At 30.2% G+C, this 16,264-nt stretch overlaps 2 protein-coding genes across 3 annotated transcripts; both read left to right on the top strand.

The window, feature by feature from the left end:
- The first annotated feature begins 4,895 nt into the window (after positions 1–4,895).
- On the top strand, positions 4,896–7,820 carry LOC114416267 (glyceraldehyde-3-phosphate dehydrogenase, cytosolic-like). Its single transcript, XM_028381142.1, has 12 exons — positions 4,896–5,033; positions 5,153–5,176; positions 5,288–5,388; positions 5,568–5,683; positions 5,774–5,873; positions 6,086–6,232; positions 6,325–6,385; positions 6,489–6,586; positions 6,696–6,838; positions 6,993–7,076; positions 7,204–7,293; positions 7,463–7,820. Exons 1-12 carry the CDS (start codon positions 5,030–5,032, stop codon positions 7,509–7,511), a joined length of 1,017 nt encoding a protein of 338 aa, XP_028236943.1. The 5' UTR covers positions 4,896–5,029; the 3' UTR covers positions 7,512–7,820.
- Positions 7,821–11,881: 4,061 nt separating this feature from the next.
- Positions 11,882–14,795, top strand: LOC114416266 (glyceraldehyde-3-phosphate dehydrogenase, cytosolic). Of its 2 annotated transcripts, XM_028381141.1 has the most exons (12): positions 11,886–12,031; positions 12,186–12,209; positions 12,325–12,425; positions 12,579–12,694; positions 12,785–12,884; positions 13,111–13,257; positions 13,346–13,406; positions 13,503–13,600; positions 13,714–13,856; positions 14,001–14,084; positions 14,210–14,299; positions 14,454–14,795. In XM_028381141.1, the coding sequence occupies exons 1-12, from the start codon at positions 12,028–12,030 to the stop codon at positions 14,500–14,502; spliced, it is 1,017 nt and encodes a 338-aa protein (XP_028236942.1). In that variant the 5' UTR covers positions 11,886–12,027; the 3' UTR covers positions 14,503–14,795. The 2 variants fall into 2 exon arrangements, with proteins under 2 accessions (XP_028236941.1, XP_028236942.1); XM_028381140.1 differs by having other exon boundaries at positions 11,882–12,031; positions 12,579–12,884.
- The last annotated feature ends 1,469 nt before the right edge of the window (positions 14,796–16,264 follow it).

Genomic DNA, 16,264 nt, shown 5'->3' with positions numbered 1-16,264 from the left:
TTAAAAGTTGTACATTCCTTACAAAAATAATTAAATATTCGCCATGATACAATAGCTAAAATTAAAGGAACATCAACAAACTAATCATCATACATATACATAAACACTAATTAATTAGACAAATGAACAATGAACACGAGCGAAAATAACATTACAAAAACACACTATCAACAGAGTTGTGTTTAGAACAACAGGGATAGTGATGAAAATGAATGTCAACAACAAATTTCAAAGCAATTAGGAACACCAACAAGCTACAAAAGAAAATGAAACAACATTAATGCACAAATTTGTACTACAAAACAACAATGCAAATTATTAAAAGAGACATATATACATAAGGTCGGTTACCTTGCTCTATTTCTAGTTAATTCGATCCAAAACCACTGGTCGGTTTAATTGGTGGTTTGTAAGCCAATTATAACTTGAGATATGTGAAGTCCTTTCTTTAACATTTATTCTTGAAGAAGAATAAAGATAAGAGAAAGCAGGATGAATCCAAAAATATATTAAAGAGCGTGTCATTTTTTTTTACATAATTATTTAAATATCTATTATTACTAACTAATAAGTTTAACAAAAATATTATTATTAATTTTATGTGCAAAATCATATATATGATCCACTATTAGAAGAAAATTAAATATATATCAACTCAAAACTCTATTTTTCTTAAATATTTTTCTTTCTTACATATACGTAAAGGATCTCAGGTTGGATCCATCACTCGGAGAAAACATAATGAACGAAAGGAGAGGAGGAGAAAGGGGAAAGGAAGGACTGGATGTAGGCTTCTTTTTTTTTAGACTTTAAAAGACAAATTAAACTTTTTAGGATGAATTTTGAATGGATGGTACATAAAATTTTAAAATACTAAAACATTATTAAAATCAATAATAAATTCAAAATTATCTATCCACAAAACATTTCATAGAAAAAAAATCTTTTTTTTTATTATAAGGCTTGTCTTGTTAATCATTCAATATTAAGATGTTTGTTTACATTAGTAGCTTTGGGTCTACTAAAAGAGACTAATAATTTTAACGTGATGAACCAATATTTTGAATATTCATTCAAAGAATTCAACGCTTCTCTCTCTTATACTAAATCATATGGAAGTCTACTCATTTTTCTTTTCATATTCTTTTATTTTCTTCTGTTCATTTTTTTTTTCTGTTACCCATTTATATTGCTACAAATATACGTTGACGACCCTGAGGCCCAATTCATAAAATTATATATCATTGTCAACTCACAAATAAAATTATAAATCATAATAACAGCTTCTAGATCTATGAGATGAGGAATAGACTTTGAGTTGAGTTTATGGTTCACAAATAATGAGATGGCAAATGCATATGGTCAAATATCAAGGTCAGGCATGACAACATGAACAGTTCTGGGCCCAGACCAATACATAAGAATAAGAATGTATCCTTTGAGTTAAAAGAAAACAAAAATAAATAACAGTAAAATAAGATAAAATTTACATTTTTATCATCTTTATTTGAAAACTTTAGTCTCATTTCATTTTTATTTCATTATTTTTATGTTTCGAAAAAAAAAAAAGAAGTAAAAGGCGAGCAAGCAAGTGGTTTAAAATTGAAAGCCACTTGTATGCAGAGAATGTTGGCTCCACTTCAACGACGTGCCCAATGAATATGAAGTATAAACCGTCGTCTCACTCCTCTTGGTCCTTAACAAATTATTGTTCGCTTTCATAGCATTACGGCTTACGTTGACACAGTGCTCACCCTATTTTGGCATTTTAGTTTCTCTGGTAGACTATTAAAATGACATTTTAATTTCGAGTACATCTTTGAACTGATTTTAAAAATATTTAGTATACTAAGTTAATTTCAGGATTGAGTCAAAAGTTATTTAAATTTAAAGTTATATTAAGATGAGAAAAAATATCTATATAAAATGAGATAAATATCTTTAATAAAAAAGAGTAAACAAAAAATAAGGGTAATTGATTTTTTTACTTAATTAATATTTTTTTTTAATTTTTAAAGGCAATATGACGACTTTGTTATTTATCCTTTTCATTTTTTTTTTTTGTACTTATCCTTTCCATTTCAAATACATATTCAACTTATTGATGTTATTTATAGCTCTAGCAAATTAATCATACTAATAAGATCTAACAGAGTTGATAAATAGTTTGATTTTTTAAATATGCTGACAGAAGTCTAATTTTCGGATGATTGTCTTTGTATTTGATCAAGCATAGAAGAGGGTAAAATATTCAAAGATTTTATGTATTTTTGAATTGTCTTTTTGTTGATGTATACAATGAATTTGTCTAAAGAAGTTGATTAAAGAAAAAGAAAAAAAAAGGTCTTTTAACTAAGTATGAGAAAGGTGTATGGGATTGAAAGAAATAGATGATGAAGTATTACACGACATCTATACAACCTTCAATGAAAAGAGAAAACACATGTAATGGGAAAAAGTAAAGTCTAACGACAGAGAATTAAGGAATGAGAGGGTAGGAAAATTACAAGGGTTTTCGTAAGATGGATGGTTGGATGTGTGGTATTTATACATGCTGTTAAAAAATCACAAAATTTATTTTACAAAATAATTCATCAAGTATTTTTTTAGTGCTATAATTTTTTTTTTATAAGTTGTAATAACTCAATTTTATGGTACCAGATTTTGACATCCTCCTTAAAAATATATGGAGAAGTGGATAACCTTGACTAAAATATCATAAGATTTATTTATTTATTTTATTTAAATTTTTCGATCGAATATAATAAGACTATTTTATTACAGAAAAGTTTTTAAAGTATTTTAAAATCTCAACCCAATATTTCTTGTAAAACTCATCTTAGTAATTACACGTTAAAAATCAATTTTAATTACAAATTGTACATCAAAATCATTTTTTTAAACATCTATCATTCAAACAAAAATGATATTATTTTAAACTCATATTTACTTGATTTTTTTTTATAAAATCACACTAATTCAAAATCACTCTTCCATGCACACTATCAAGTGACATGAATACAGGAGGATTAATGCACAACCTAGACAAATTCGTTTTTCGAGGATGATGCATGGGAACCTACCAGTTAAAAGCCAGCTAGTTGGTGTCCCATTAACTTGGATGGTCTAATTTAAATATTGGTGTGGCATCTTTAGGATCACAGATTCACAAGGCTGGGGCGTTGGATCTATAATAAGGGATAGTGATGGAGTTGTTGGAAGCAGCAACTTGGTGCATACCAAGATAATGTGACACAAGTTATAAGTAAAGTGGAAGCTTTAGGCCTCCAACAACCCATTACGGAACCAAACTTGCCAAAGTCTTTTATTTCCATAATTTGGAAATATCTATGTAGTTGGTTTCTTAATTTAATTAAAGGTGGAATGAAAACTCTCCCTCACACGTCACAACTTTGTATGATAGTTCAAGGGGTTTGTATCTTCTGGCTCATAAATTTCAAGGTTGTCTGCTTCAGCATGATAAGGGAACAAGGAAACACACTGTACATGGCTTAGCGTTCTACGCTGGTATTCATCCGGAAGAAGTTTGGATAGAACAAGTTCCCATCCACTTCGTATCGATCTCTTCTATTTTTTTTTTGGTAATCAATTTTTTTTCCATACTCTCGATATCATTTCATTAGAAATTAATCTCATTTGTGATGTATGATTATTATTAACCTAAAAAATTTTATACACGATGAGAATATAATATTTTTATTAAATAAATTATTCTCACTTATATGAATATAATGATATTTTAGAAGTTTTATCTTTATCTCAACCCTCTTGATTAATGTTAGTGACCATTTTATATATTGTTGTTTCGTGATTTCTTATTATTCGAACATGTGTGCTTGGAATATTTGAATCGGTCCTAAAAAAAGCAATTACCTATGCCTTATTCTTGTAAATAAATTTTAAAGGCATATATAAAGTGAATATTCAGTAAATAATTTAATGATTTTTCAGAATATTATCTAATTATAAGTTATCTCAAAAAAATCTAATCATAAAAAATAAATAAAAAATGTGTATTTGGATAACATTCAAAATCATGATAAATCATAATAAGTTGAATCAACCTTGATTTTGATAAAAAAAATTATATGTTTGGATTATCTTCAAAATTGATAGAATCAATTTTAATGGGAAAAAAAAACTAGGTAGAGTTAAAGCAAATAGAAGTAAATTTTACTTCTTCCAAAATTAATTCTACTTGAATTTTAACTAATTTACTTTCACATCAATTCACTCATGCATATGCTTATTATTTATTTCTTAATTTTAAAATATAATTAAATATGTCAAAATAAAAATATAATTAAAAGTATTGCTAGATTTATTTAATTTTAAATATAATTTATTTAATTTATCCTCACACTTATATCTTTACTGGTGTGATAAATCTTATTTTCTTATCTATTTTATCCAATTTCATTGTTTTACAAGAAATATTATTCTATTTCAAAAGTTAACATATTATACACATATTTTCTTAATTTGAATTATCTCTATTTAATTTTAATTTTTATATATAAAACTAATTATAATAAAAAGTGTACATAAATATTAAAACCCAATTTTGATCATTATACCTTCAAAATTAATTTTGATTAAAAGCATTCAAATAATATATTTTTAAAAAATCACTTATTTATAACCTTTTATCCGAATAAAAATCACGTTATTTCATGATTAATTCTGTGAAAATAATTTTATGAGGCTAATCAAAACGCACACTTAAGCTCATTTAATAAAAATAATAGAATCACATTGACGTGAGGCAGAAATCGCAAAAAAGGGTATAGCGTAATCCTTGGCACAGTATCACAGGTCATACGCCGGTCATGTAGGTGTCACCCACCCGACCCACCTACTTCACTTACCTTTACGTGCCATTTTGCTCTTTTTTACCCTTCTTTCAACCCTTTATTAAAACCCTATCTCGCTCGCACTCACCCACACACCATCCGTTCTAGTCTCAACTTCTGCTCTTCCAACTCCTACAACGCTTTTCTCTGCACTCATGGGTAAGCAAATAACCACCACACTCTCACGCTTTTCTTTCCATTTTCAACTCTACCACGTTTCGTTTCTCCCGATCTGACATTTTTCTTCTTTCTGTTTCTAAATGAATGGCATGGATCAGGCAAGGTCAAGATCGGAATCAACGGTAAGTCTTCTCCATCCTTCGATCTCCCTTCTCTTCCTTCATATCAGTTCAACTATTTCTCTACTTTTTCCATTTCCTCTCTTTTTCTTAATTTAAATTTAAATGTAACAGGATTTGGAAGAATTGGCCGTTTGGTTGCCAGAGTCGCTCTGCAAAGAGACGATGTTGAACTCGTTGCCGTTAACGACCCTTTCATTACCACCGATTACATGGTACGCTAACCACCTACTCCGATTTTCATCCTTTTGTTCTCTGTAACTAATCAGAAATAGAATAAGAATAGCTACTATCTCTGTTTGTTACTTTTTTTTTTAAGTATTATTATTAGTGTTATTTTTTTTTATTTTAAATCTTAGATCTGATTGTTAAGTGTGTTTGGTTGCACATGTAGACATACATGTTTAAATACGACAGTGTTCACGGACACTGGAAGCATCACGATGTCACCGTTAAGGACGAGAAGACCCTTCTCTTCGGTGACAAGGCAGTCACTGTTTTTGGACACAGGTTTTTATTTTTCACTTTAATTTTTCATACTGTTTATGATTGTTGTGTCTTGCGTCTAAACGTTGAGTGTTGTTTTCTCTGTGAACTCAGGAACCCTGAAGAGATCCCATGGGGGTCAACTGGAGCTGACATCATTGTTGAGTCCACCGGAGTTTTCACCGATAAGGACAAGGCTGCCGCACATTTGAAGGTTTCTACTTCAAGCACTGCCTGTTACAGCTATTAACTATTTCCATGCGTTATTCTTTGATGTGCTCTATGTTTCAAGCATTGTGTACCCTAATTCTGCTGCTTATTTTTTCAAATATGTTTCGAGATTCATCGTTTTTATGCTATGTGCATGCACCTGTAATAGTAAGTGTAGGGAAAAAAGTTAATTTGTCTGTCTTTTTATTAACCCAGGGTGGTGCCAAGAAGGTTATTATTTCTGCCCCCAGTAAGGATGCCCCCATGTTTGTTGTTGGTGTTAATGAGCACGAGTACAAGCCAGAGCTTGATATTATTTCCAACGCTAGCTGCACAACCAACTGCCTTGCTCCACTCGCCAAGGTTCCATATTCTGGACAATGGAACTAACACGTTGATTTTGACTATTTGACTGTTATATGTAGTCCTAATTGTTTCTTGTCTAAATTTTGCAGGTTATCAATGACAGGTTTGGCATTGTTGAGGGTTTGATGACCACTGTTCATTCCATCACTGGTGAGCCTATTGCTCGCAATTTGATTGGTTGCATGCCTTTTACTGTGTTACCTATTATGATATGTCTTGCATATCCGGTTTATGTTTTTGTTTTGTAAACCAGCTACCCAGAAGACTGTTGATGGGCCATCAGCCAAGGACTGGAGAGGTGGAAGAGCTGCTTCATTTAACATCATTCCTAGCAGCACTGGAGCTGCCAAGGTGAATATTTTATATGATATGTTGTGTTGTTTCTTGCTCGTGAACACCAAATTTTCATTGTTTAGTCAACACTTTTTTGGTTTTACTGATTCCTATTTTTCTGTGCAAGGCTGTTGGGAAAGTCCTTCCTGCTTTGAATGGAAAATTGACTGGTATGGCATTCCGTGTTCCCACCGTGGATGTCTCTGTTGTTGACCTCACGGTGAGGCTGGAGAAGGAAGCCTCATATGATGAAATTAAAAATGCTATCAAGTAATGACAGAATTCTTTGATTCTCCTCTAATGATATATGTTGTGTATTATTGGGTCTTAAAGCAAATTTCCATTACTTGTTATTAATAAAGGCCTCCATTTTGGGATTGGTCCTTCTCAATTGTATTGTCTTATATAATGTTGTCTTTCTCAGGGAGGAATCAGAGGGCAAGTTGAAGGGAATTCTTGGTTACACTGAAGATGATGTGGTCTCCACCGACTTTGTTGGTGATAACAGGTATAAATTATGTTAACAGCTGTAAAGTTATTGAACACAATTGCCTTTTTTAAGTTGACAACTTGACATTATTCATTTTCTTGTTAGTGATTGGTCTGTTAACCTTTTTTTTAAATTATTGTTCTAGATCAAGTATTTTTGATGCAAAGGCTGGAATTGCATTGAATAAGAATTTTGTGAAGCTTGTCTCTTGGTATGACAACGAGTGGGGATACAGGTAATCCACCTTTAACCTTGCATGTGATAGTGGGTTAGTGTGTCACTTGATCTATATTAGGGTTATTAAATTAGGCCAAAAATCTAATCACGCGAATTTCAGATGCTTTATTGTTGTTAATTCAGCTAGATCTAACACTAATACCTTCTGTGTGTGCCTGGTTCTGCAGTTCACGTGTCATTGACCTGCTTGTAATCGTTGCCAAGAAGTCTTTTTAATTAAGGTGGTTCTAACATTATGTGCTGGTCAAGCTGCGATTTAGTGTCTTGCTCGTGCAAAAATTGAGAAGTATGAATAAATCGGTTTCCGGAACCAGTGTTGTTACCCTGTTACGAGCATTAAGCTCTTTTTTGTTGCCTCTTCTGTGTAGGGGATGGAGTTTTTTGGATTCTTATATACTTGCAGATGTACTCGGGCTTTATTGATTCTGATAGCAGACATTTTCCCTCCATTTTTCATCCATGGTTCTCGAGTGTTTGAACCCCCCTTCCTTTTCTGCTTTGAATTAAAGATTCGTGTTTTATATATATCTCGCCACATGTTTTAAAATTTTTTATTACAAGTTAACGTTTTTTGGTTATTGCTGGTATAGTTTAGATTGGGTTAGTTTATATTAAAATTTATTTAAAATATTTGAAAGTTATTATAAAATTATTATTATATATTACTATTATTATTCCTTAAAATTCAAGGTACGCCGAACATTCATTTATAAAATGATGTATGAGGCAGCTTTTCGAATCAATTGGGTAAATATTTGCCCATCTATCGTTCAGACTCCGAAAGCTTTACATCTTATGCTACATTAGCATTTCTCTGCCCCAGGCCACACATAATTTATTCATTTATTTTCATTCTATTATTCATCAAATTTTTCTACTTTGTTATTTCTATTTATCTAAGCAAATGCGTTCACTTTATTTTTATTTCCGTTTTTCACATTTATTTTCTACAAATTTAATTGTAGCTCTCTAGAGAGTATAGCAGCACAAGAATTTCTTGTGGGAGTTACCTTGTTATTTTTTTATCACTTAACAAAAAAATCGATCATTCTTTTTTTTTCTCACACAACAATACAAATATTTTATATTTACTGTTTATTTATTTAATATTTTCTTCCCATTATCCATTTATATTGCTACAAAAATATAAAAATGTAGTTAGTTTTTTTTGTTTTTTTTTATTATATTAAGTTTGATCTCTTATTTAAAAAAAAAAATCATTTTAGTCCTTTTATATTTTTAAAGTGAGACAAAATAATCTTGTTAATTGATAAAGCAATAATCATTTCTACTATTGGAAAACAATTTTCAATCATTTTTTGATTTATTTGAAATCTATTTAAATTTACATATATAAAAATTAGAGTTCAAAAATTGGGTGAAAGTGAATCCATCAAGGAATTGAAAATTTGGAAAAGAAAATCTAATTTCATATTCTTTTTCGATTGCTCTTAAGATTAATTTTTCAAGTAATTTGTATCATGATTATGACAAATCACTCAAGTTATTAAGTTAAACTCGGCTGGTTAAAAATTGGCTTGTTTGGTAAATGGAGTTCAACATCAACCTCTTTTTTTTTTTTAGCTCTAACTTGTTCAATTCAAGATAACTTGATTTAGTTTGTTTGCTCTGATTCAATTTAAAATTATTTTTTATAGTTTATGCAAAATAAAAATTAATATGAAATTAATATATCAATTTAATAATATAATATACGTATAATTAAAATTTTATTTATTTTTAAATAATTTTTATGAAAATTGTTTTGAATAAAATAAATAAAAGTATATTAAGTATACAATTTGGTTGATTTATGAATTAATCCCTTCGAGTTATAAATAGTTTAAGATTAACTCTTTTTTTTAAAAGAGTCTAACTTTTGACTCAAGTTTAATTAATTAATTGTCGAATCAAGTCTTCAAATATGTTGGAGTTGGTTAAATTAATTGTCGGTCCTATAATGATTATGTTTTATTTAAGCATAAGTTGGATTTCATTTTCATGTAAACTAATTTAATAAGACAAGTTTTACATATTAAATTGGTCTAAAAAGGGTTTAAAATCGTGTTTAAAAAAATAATCATTATTTTGAAAAAATACTATTTTGATTCAATTTAATAATATAAAGCACTAAATTATATTTTTTTTAAAGATAAACTACTAAACTAAATTAAAAGTGCATTTTAACCCTACAAATATACTTGACAAGCCAACACACAAAAGTATAAAACTCTTGTATAATCATAAGTTCACAAAATATAAGATATGTTTATTTTTATATTAGATTGAATTGTAATTTTGATTTCCCTAATTTTTCAAATTCATGATTTTGATTTCCTTGATTTTTAATTATAACATTTGGTTTCATAGTTTTATAAAATTGTGATTTTAAACCCTAATAGGTTATTGACTAATAATTTTGATTATTAAAGTTATTAAATTAATTATAAATTAAATAAAAATTATTAATCAGTAAAAAGATTTAATAAAAAACTATTAACTTTAATGTGATATTACTGGTGGAGTCACCTGCGATAATGGAGACACAAGAGGTGTTTACAAAAGAAGAGAAACACATTGTTCTAAAAAATTAATATCAATAATTTTTTAATAATTAATAATTTTAATTAATTTATAATTAACTTAATAACTCAAGTAATCATAATCATTTGATAAAAATGTATCACGAGGATTAAAATCATCAATTTATAAGATTAGCGGACCAAATGTTATAATTAAAATTCAAGGAATAAAAATTATAAATTTGAGAAACTAGAGTGATTAAAATTATAATTTAACCTTTATATTAAAAAATAATTTTTATTATCTAAAAAAATCAAAATTTTACACTCCTGATATTTGATTTTTATACATAAAAGGCCAATACTTTATATTGTACATATATTTTAATTTTAATATAAAATTAATTCGATTCAACTTTATACCAAACATATAATTTAAATAGCAACTTCTACATTTATGAAGATGTTTAAGTAACAAACTTTGAATTGAGTTCCGGATGCGCAAATGATGATAGGACAAAAGTATCTGGTCAAAACATTCAGGCAGGCATGTCCTATTATCACCGTTTTTGGCTATTTCATTGATTTATTAAATTAAATATCATGCCACCCTCCAACCATTGCCACAAGTTTCGAACCCCAGAAAGAAAGTAAAAGGCTAGTGAGTGGTTTGAAAATTGAAAGCCACGTGTATGCGAACATTGGCTTCCACTTCAAAAACGTGATGATGTGCCCACTGAATCCGATCCTCCTCGCTCCTTTGTGATTTCTCATTAGAAAATAGAATCTAGAAACTATAGGATAGCGTTACACACTTACAAAATATAAGTATTTCACTCAATTTTTGACAAGTTGTTGTTTTTTCGGTAAATTATGATAATGACATTTTAATTTTAGTACATGAATGAGTTAATGTTAAAAATATAAGGAATAAGAAGTTAGCTTTTATAATTTTATGATAATATTAATAATAATAATAATAATAGTGATTTTTTAAGATATGAAAAACTAAATTTATGTTTTTTTTCCCAAATAACTGCTAATTAGTATGAATAGGATAGGATTAGTACAATCTATTGCAGGAAAGTATGTGTTCATGTTTTATTAGACAAAAATTAAACAAAATTTTAAAATAAAAAACAGAGGAAATCATGCCTTGGCTTGGTAACTTACTATCTTCTGGTCCTTCATATGATAAACAAACAGTGTTTTTTTCCCCTAATCATAAGAATCATATAATTATTTTTAAATGTATTAATAACTATTTTTTTATATCTTTAATTTGTTGTGAAGTCTTTTAATGATCACTCATTATTCATGAAAGTATATACAGTTAATGAACTATTAATAATATAACTTATTCTCATCGGTTAACAAGTATTTTTCATGGATTATGAGTAGTGATATTATATGTAACCACTTCTTATATCCATTGATTTTATGGATATTTTTAAAATAAAATTTGAATTTATATTAGTATTAATTAAAAGTAACTACTTTAATCATTTTTATTTGTCTTGATTATTTAATCTTATGGTTTTCATTTGTGATGATGATCAAAGATAGTATGATAGTATGATTTTGTTATATTTGTGCAACACTTAGTTATGTTTAATAATTTTTTTTAAAAAAATATAAATATATTGAAAAGGTCATATGCAAGCGGTAGCCTCACCCAAGAATAATTAAAATAGACCCAAATTCTCTGAATAAATAGACCTAAATACTCCATGAATGTGTTTCATTGTTTGTTATTTGATGTTCATCAAATATCAAATATAATTAAAGCTCATCATATTCTCGTACAGTATAGTATTAGTATTATATCCTGCTCACTAAACCAAACATCTAAGAATATCCTTATTTCATTTAGAAAAAAAAAACCCAAGTAAAATTGAAAAAAGAATCAAAACAATAAAAAGAGAGAAAAGCGAATGGAATATTCGCATATCTGTTGGCGTGAAACAGAAACCACAAAAAAAAAAAAAAAAAAAACGGTACAGCGTAGTAGTCCTTGGCAAAGCATCACGAGTCACAAGGCGGTCCGTAGGAGTCACGCACTTCACTTGGCCCATTTACCTGTCATTGCGGTCTTTTACTCTTCTCAATACCTTATTAAAACCCTATCTCACTCACTCACTCACACCGTTCCATTTCTCAACAACTTCTGCTACTTCCTACTCCAACCGCACTTCTGTTCCGCAATTATCATGGGTATGCAATTAACCGCCACGCACTCTCACGTTTTTTCTCTTCTTCTTATTTCTTTCCATTTTCAACTCTTCTCTGTTTCTTCCGATCTGATTTTTTTCTTCTTTCTTTTCTGATTTTTCTTTTGTTTTGTTTTCAAATGAATTGCATGGATCAGGCAAGGTCAAGATCGGAATCAACGGTAAGTCTTCTCCATTCTTCGATCTCTCTTCTGGTGCTTCAGATCAGTTCTACTATTTTTCTACCTTTTCCATTTCTCTGTTTTTTTTCTTAATATTTAAATTGAAATTTAACAGGATTTGGAAGAATTGGCCGTTTGGTAGCCAGAGTGGCTCTGCAGAGAGACGATGTTGAACTCGTTGCCGTTAACGACCCTTTCATCACCACCGATTACATGGTAACCTAAACCTTCTACTTTGATCTCTATAATAGAATATATGCCTTTTGTTCGGTTATGGTTCAGATCGTTAGTTACGGTGTTTTAATTTATTTATTTATTTATTGTAAAATCTTAGATCTGATTGTTAAGTGTGTTTGGTTGCGCATGTAGACATACATGTTTAAATACGACAGTGTTCATGGACACTGGAAGCATCACGATGTCACCGTTAAGGACGAGAAGACCCTTCTCTTCGGTGACAAGCCAGTCACTATTTTTGGACACAGGTTTTTATTTTTCACTTTAATTTTTCTTACTGTTTATGATTGTTGTGTCCTGCATGTAAACGTTGAGTGTTGTTTTCTCTGTGAACTCAGAAACCCTGAAGAGATCCCATGGGGGTCAACTGGAGCTGACATCATTGTTGAGTCCACCGGAGTTTTCACCGATAAGGACAAGGCCGCCGCACATTTGAAGGTTTGTATTTCTACCACTAGCCTTTACTTATATTAACTATTTTCATGCGTTATTATTTGCTATGCTCTATGCTTCATGCATTGTGTATCCTAATTTTGCCTCTTATTTTTCAAATATTGAAGTGGTTTATCAATTTTTTTGGATGTCATGTTCCTATAATAGTTAGTGTAGGGTAGAATGTTATTGAAGATTTGAAGTTGATGTGTCTGTGTTTTTATTAATTCAGGGTGGTGCAAAGAAGGTTATTATTTCTGCCCCCAGTAAGGATGCCCCCATGTTTGTTGTTGGTGTCAACGAGCACGAGTACAAGCCAGAGCTTGATATTATTTCCAATGCTAGCTGCACAACCAACTGCCTTGCCCCACTTGCCAAGGTTTGCAATTCAGCAGATTCTGTTTAATGGATTTTTTTGTGTTGTTTGTGATTATTATAGTCCTTATTGTTTCTTGTCAATTTTGCAGGTTATCAATGACAGGTTTGGCATTGTTGAGGGTTTGATGACCACTGTTCATTCCATCACCGGTGAGCCTATTGTTCACTATTTGTTTGGTTGCATGCCTGTTACCTATTATGATAGATGTTGCTAAGTCAGATTTATGTTTTTGTTTTGCAAATCAGCTACCCAGAAGACTGTTGATGGACCATCAGCCAAGGACTGGAGAGGTGGAAGAGCTGCTTCATTTAACATCATTCCTAGCAGCACTGGAGCTGCCAAGGTGAATATTTTATATGATTTGTTGTGTTGTTTCTTGCTCATGAACACCAAATTTAATTGTTTATAGTCAACACATTTTTTTGGTTTTACTGATTCCTACTTTTTTTGTGCAAGGCTGTTGGGAAAGTCCTCCCTGCTTTGAATGGAAAATTGACTGGTATGGCATTCCGTGTTCCCACCGTGGATGTCTCTGTTGTTGACCTCACAGTGAGGCTGGAGAAAGAAGCTTCCTACGATGAAATTAAAAATGCTATCAAGTAATGACTGAATTATTTGATTCTCCTCTAATGATATTGTGTATTATTGGATCTTATGCAAAATTTCATTACTTTTATTCAAAAATGCCTACTCCATTTTTGTATTGGTCCTTCTCAATTTGTCTTATATGATGTATTTCTCAGGGAGGAATCAGAGGGCAAGTTGAAGGGAATTCTTGGTTACACTGAAGATGATGTGGTCTCCACTGACTTTATCGGCGATAGCAGGTATAAATTATGGTAAAAGCTGAAAATTTATTTTAACACAATTGTTGCCTTTTTATGTTGACAACCTGACATTATTATTCATTTACCTGTTAACCATTTTTTGTTTAAAAAAATCATTGTTCCAGATCAAGTATTTTTGATGCAAAGGCTGGAATTGCATTGAATAAGAACTTTGTGAAGCTTGTTTCTTGGTACGACAACGAGTGGGGATACAGGTAAATGCACCTTTAACATTTTCTTGTATGTGATAGTGGGTTAGTGCGTCAATAAGTTGTTAATTTGGCCAAAAATCTAATCACCCGAATTTTAGATGCTTTATTATTATTAATTCAGCTGGTTCTAATACCTTCTTTGTCCCCGGTTCTGCAGCTCACGTGTCATTGATCTTCTTGTATTCGTTGCCAAGAAGTCTCTTTAAGGTGTTACTTCAAAGTAGCTTGTCTTCACATTATTACCGTATGTTTATGTTTAGCTGCGATTTAGTGTCTTGCTCGAGCAAAAAATGAGAGGTCTGAATAAATCGGTTTCTGAAACCAGTGGTGTTACTTGTTGGAGGAGCATTAGCTCTTTTTTGGACTTTTGATGTTTTCTCTTGTGGAGGGGGATCGAGTTTTTGGATTTTTATGTACTCGCTGATGTACTTGGCTTGAATACTTGCTAATGTACTTGTTATTGATTGTTATAGTAGATATTTGTCCGTCCTTTTTTTCATTTGTGGTTCTCGTATATTTGATCCTGTTTGCTTTGAATCTTGGATTCGTGGTTTAAACATTTTTCTGTGCTTATTTTAGTCCGTATTTAAATTAACATTTTTGGCTTTTAGTTCATATTGGTTTGATTGGCGTACCTGATATTCAAAACTTAATTGGTTGGATAAGTTATACTGTAATAGTGTGAAAGTACTTTTTGGAAACTGATTATTCCGTGAAGTTCTAGATAAACGAACTCTATGCATTGTGTCTGTGTTAGGACAAATTCCAGTAATGACATTTTTCACTAAGAAAGATTTGGCAAATGTCAAGTGGTGTATTTTGTTTGTCACATGTTGTCTTCTGGCTCAATGTATTTCCAAACACTTTTCTACTAGCCTAATCAATTAAAAAATCAACATTAATTGATTGTCCAACTTAAATCAATTTTTCATTCTTCAATTTTAATTGATTGTCTAATATAAATTATGGCGGAAGTTGATCCATGTAGTCGACCCCACCCCCACCAAGTGGGATAAGGCGTTGTTGTTGTTGTCTAATATAAATCAACACTAATTGATTCCAGATATTATACTAGCATACTAAATATTAAATATTATTTAAAATCCATTTTAATATTTTAAACGAGTATAAATATTTTGCTTTTTAAACAATCACCAAAAAAAAATTGTTTTATAAAAAATTTAAATCAATCAACATTGTAACCACTCAGAACCCATAATATTTAGACTTCTCTAAAATATTACTTTTTTAAAAGCTACGAGATATTAAATCAATCAAAATTATAGCAAGTATTCCGAATAAAATATTAACAGATTCTCTTAAATCATCATCTCAGTTGAGTCCTTATAAATACTAATCTGCAATTCTGCATTGACGATTTTACTTCACTGCTATTCCATCCGTTTGTATTTTACTTTTTGTTTCGAAGACAATGTTGAAGGTTGTGAGATATGACGCAATTTTTTCTTTAACTCATGAGGAAACATTGGACCACCAATGCAAAACTGGTTCGACTTTGGGCTCAGATTATAAAACAGGTCAACTTTTCTTTAAAGATGCAATATAAATCAATTGTGTCATATTATATTATATTATATTGCATCATCTATAAAGATGTTTTGAATGAGGTTATTTTTTTTAGTGTTGTATCTAATACTATGGTAATTTTAGACCTTCCTCTCATAATACTGGTGTATCAAATACTATATTTTAATCATTTATAATTATTAAATTTAATCAGAGAAAAAATTTCTAACATTATAACTTCTTCTTAACAGAATCTTTCTGCAAATTTCTAACATTATATGTGGAAATGCTATAGAAAATTTGGAGATAGAACATGAAGAGGGAAGAAAGTTTGCATGTGGAAAAAGGAGAAGAAGACTAGGAGAAGCTCATCTAAAATCAGAATGGAAAAAGATTTGTGTGACTAACAAATTGAAAGAAAATAACAAAATTCAAATTGAT

The sequence above is a fragment of the Glycine soja genome, chromosome 6 (genome assembly GCF_004193775.1).
Source record: "Glycine soja cultivar W05 chromosome 6, ASM419377v2, whole genome shotgun sequence".
NCBI classification, from domain to species: Eukaryota; Viridiplantae; Streptophyta; class Magnoliopsida; order Fabales; family Fabaceae; genus Glycine; species Glycine soja.
Note: the sequence above shows the minus strand (reverse complement) of the source record. Positions and strands in the feature narration are given on the sequence as shown.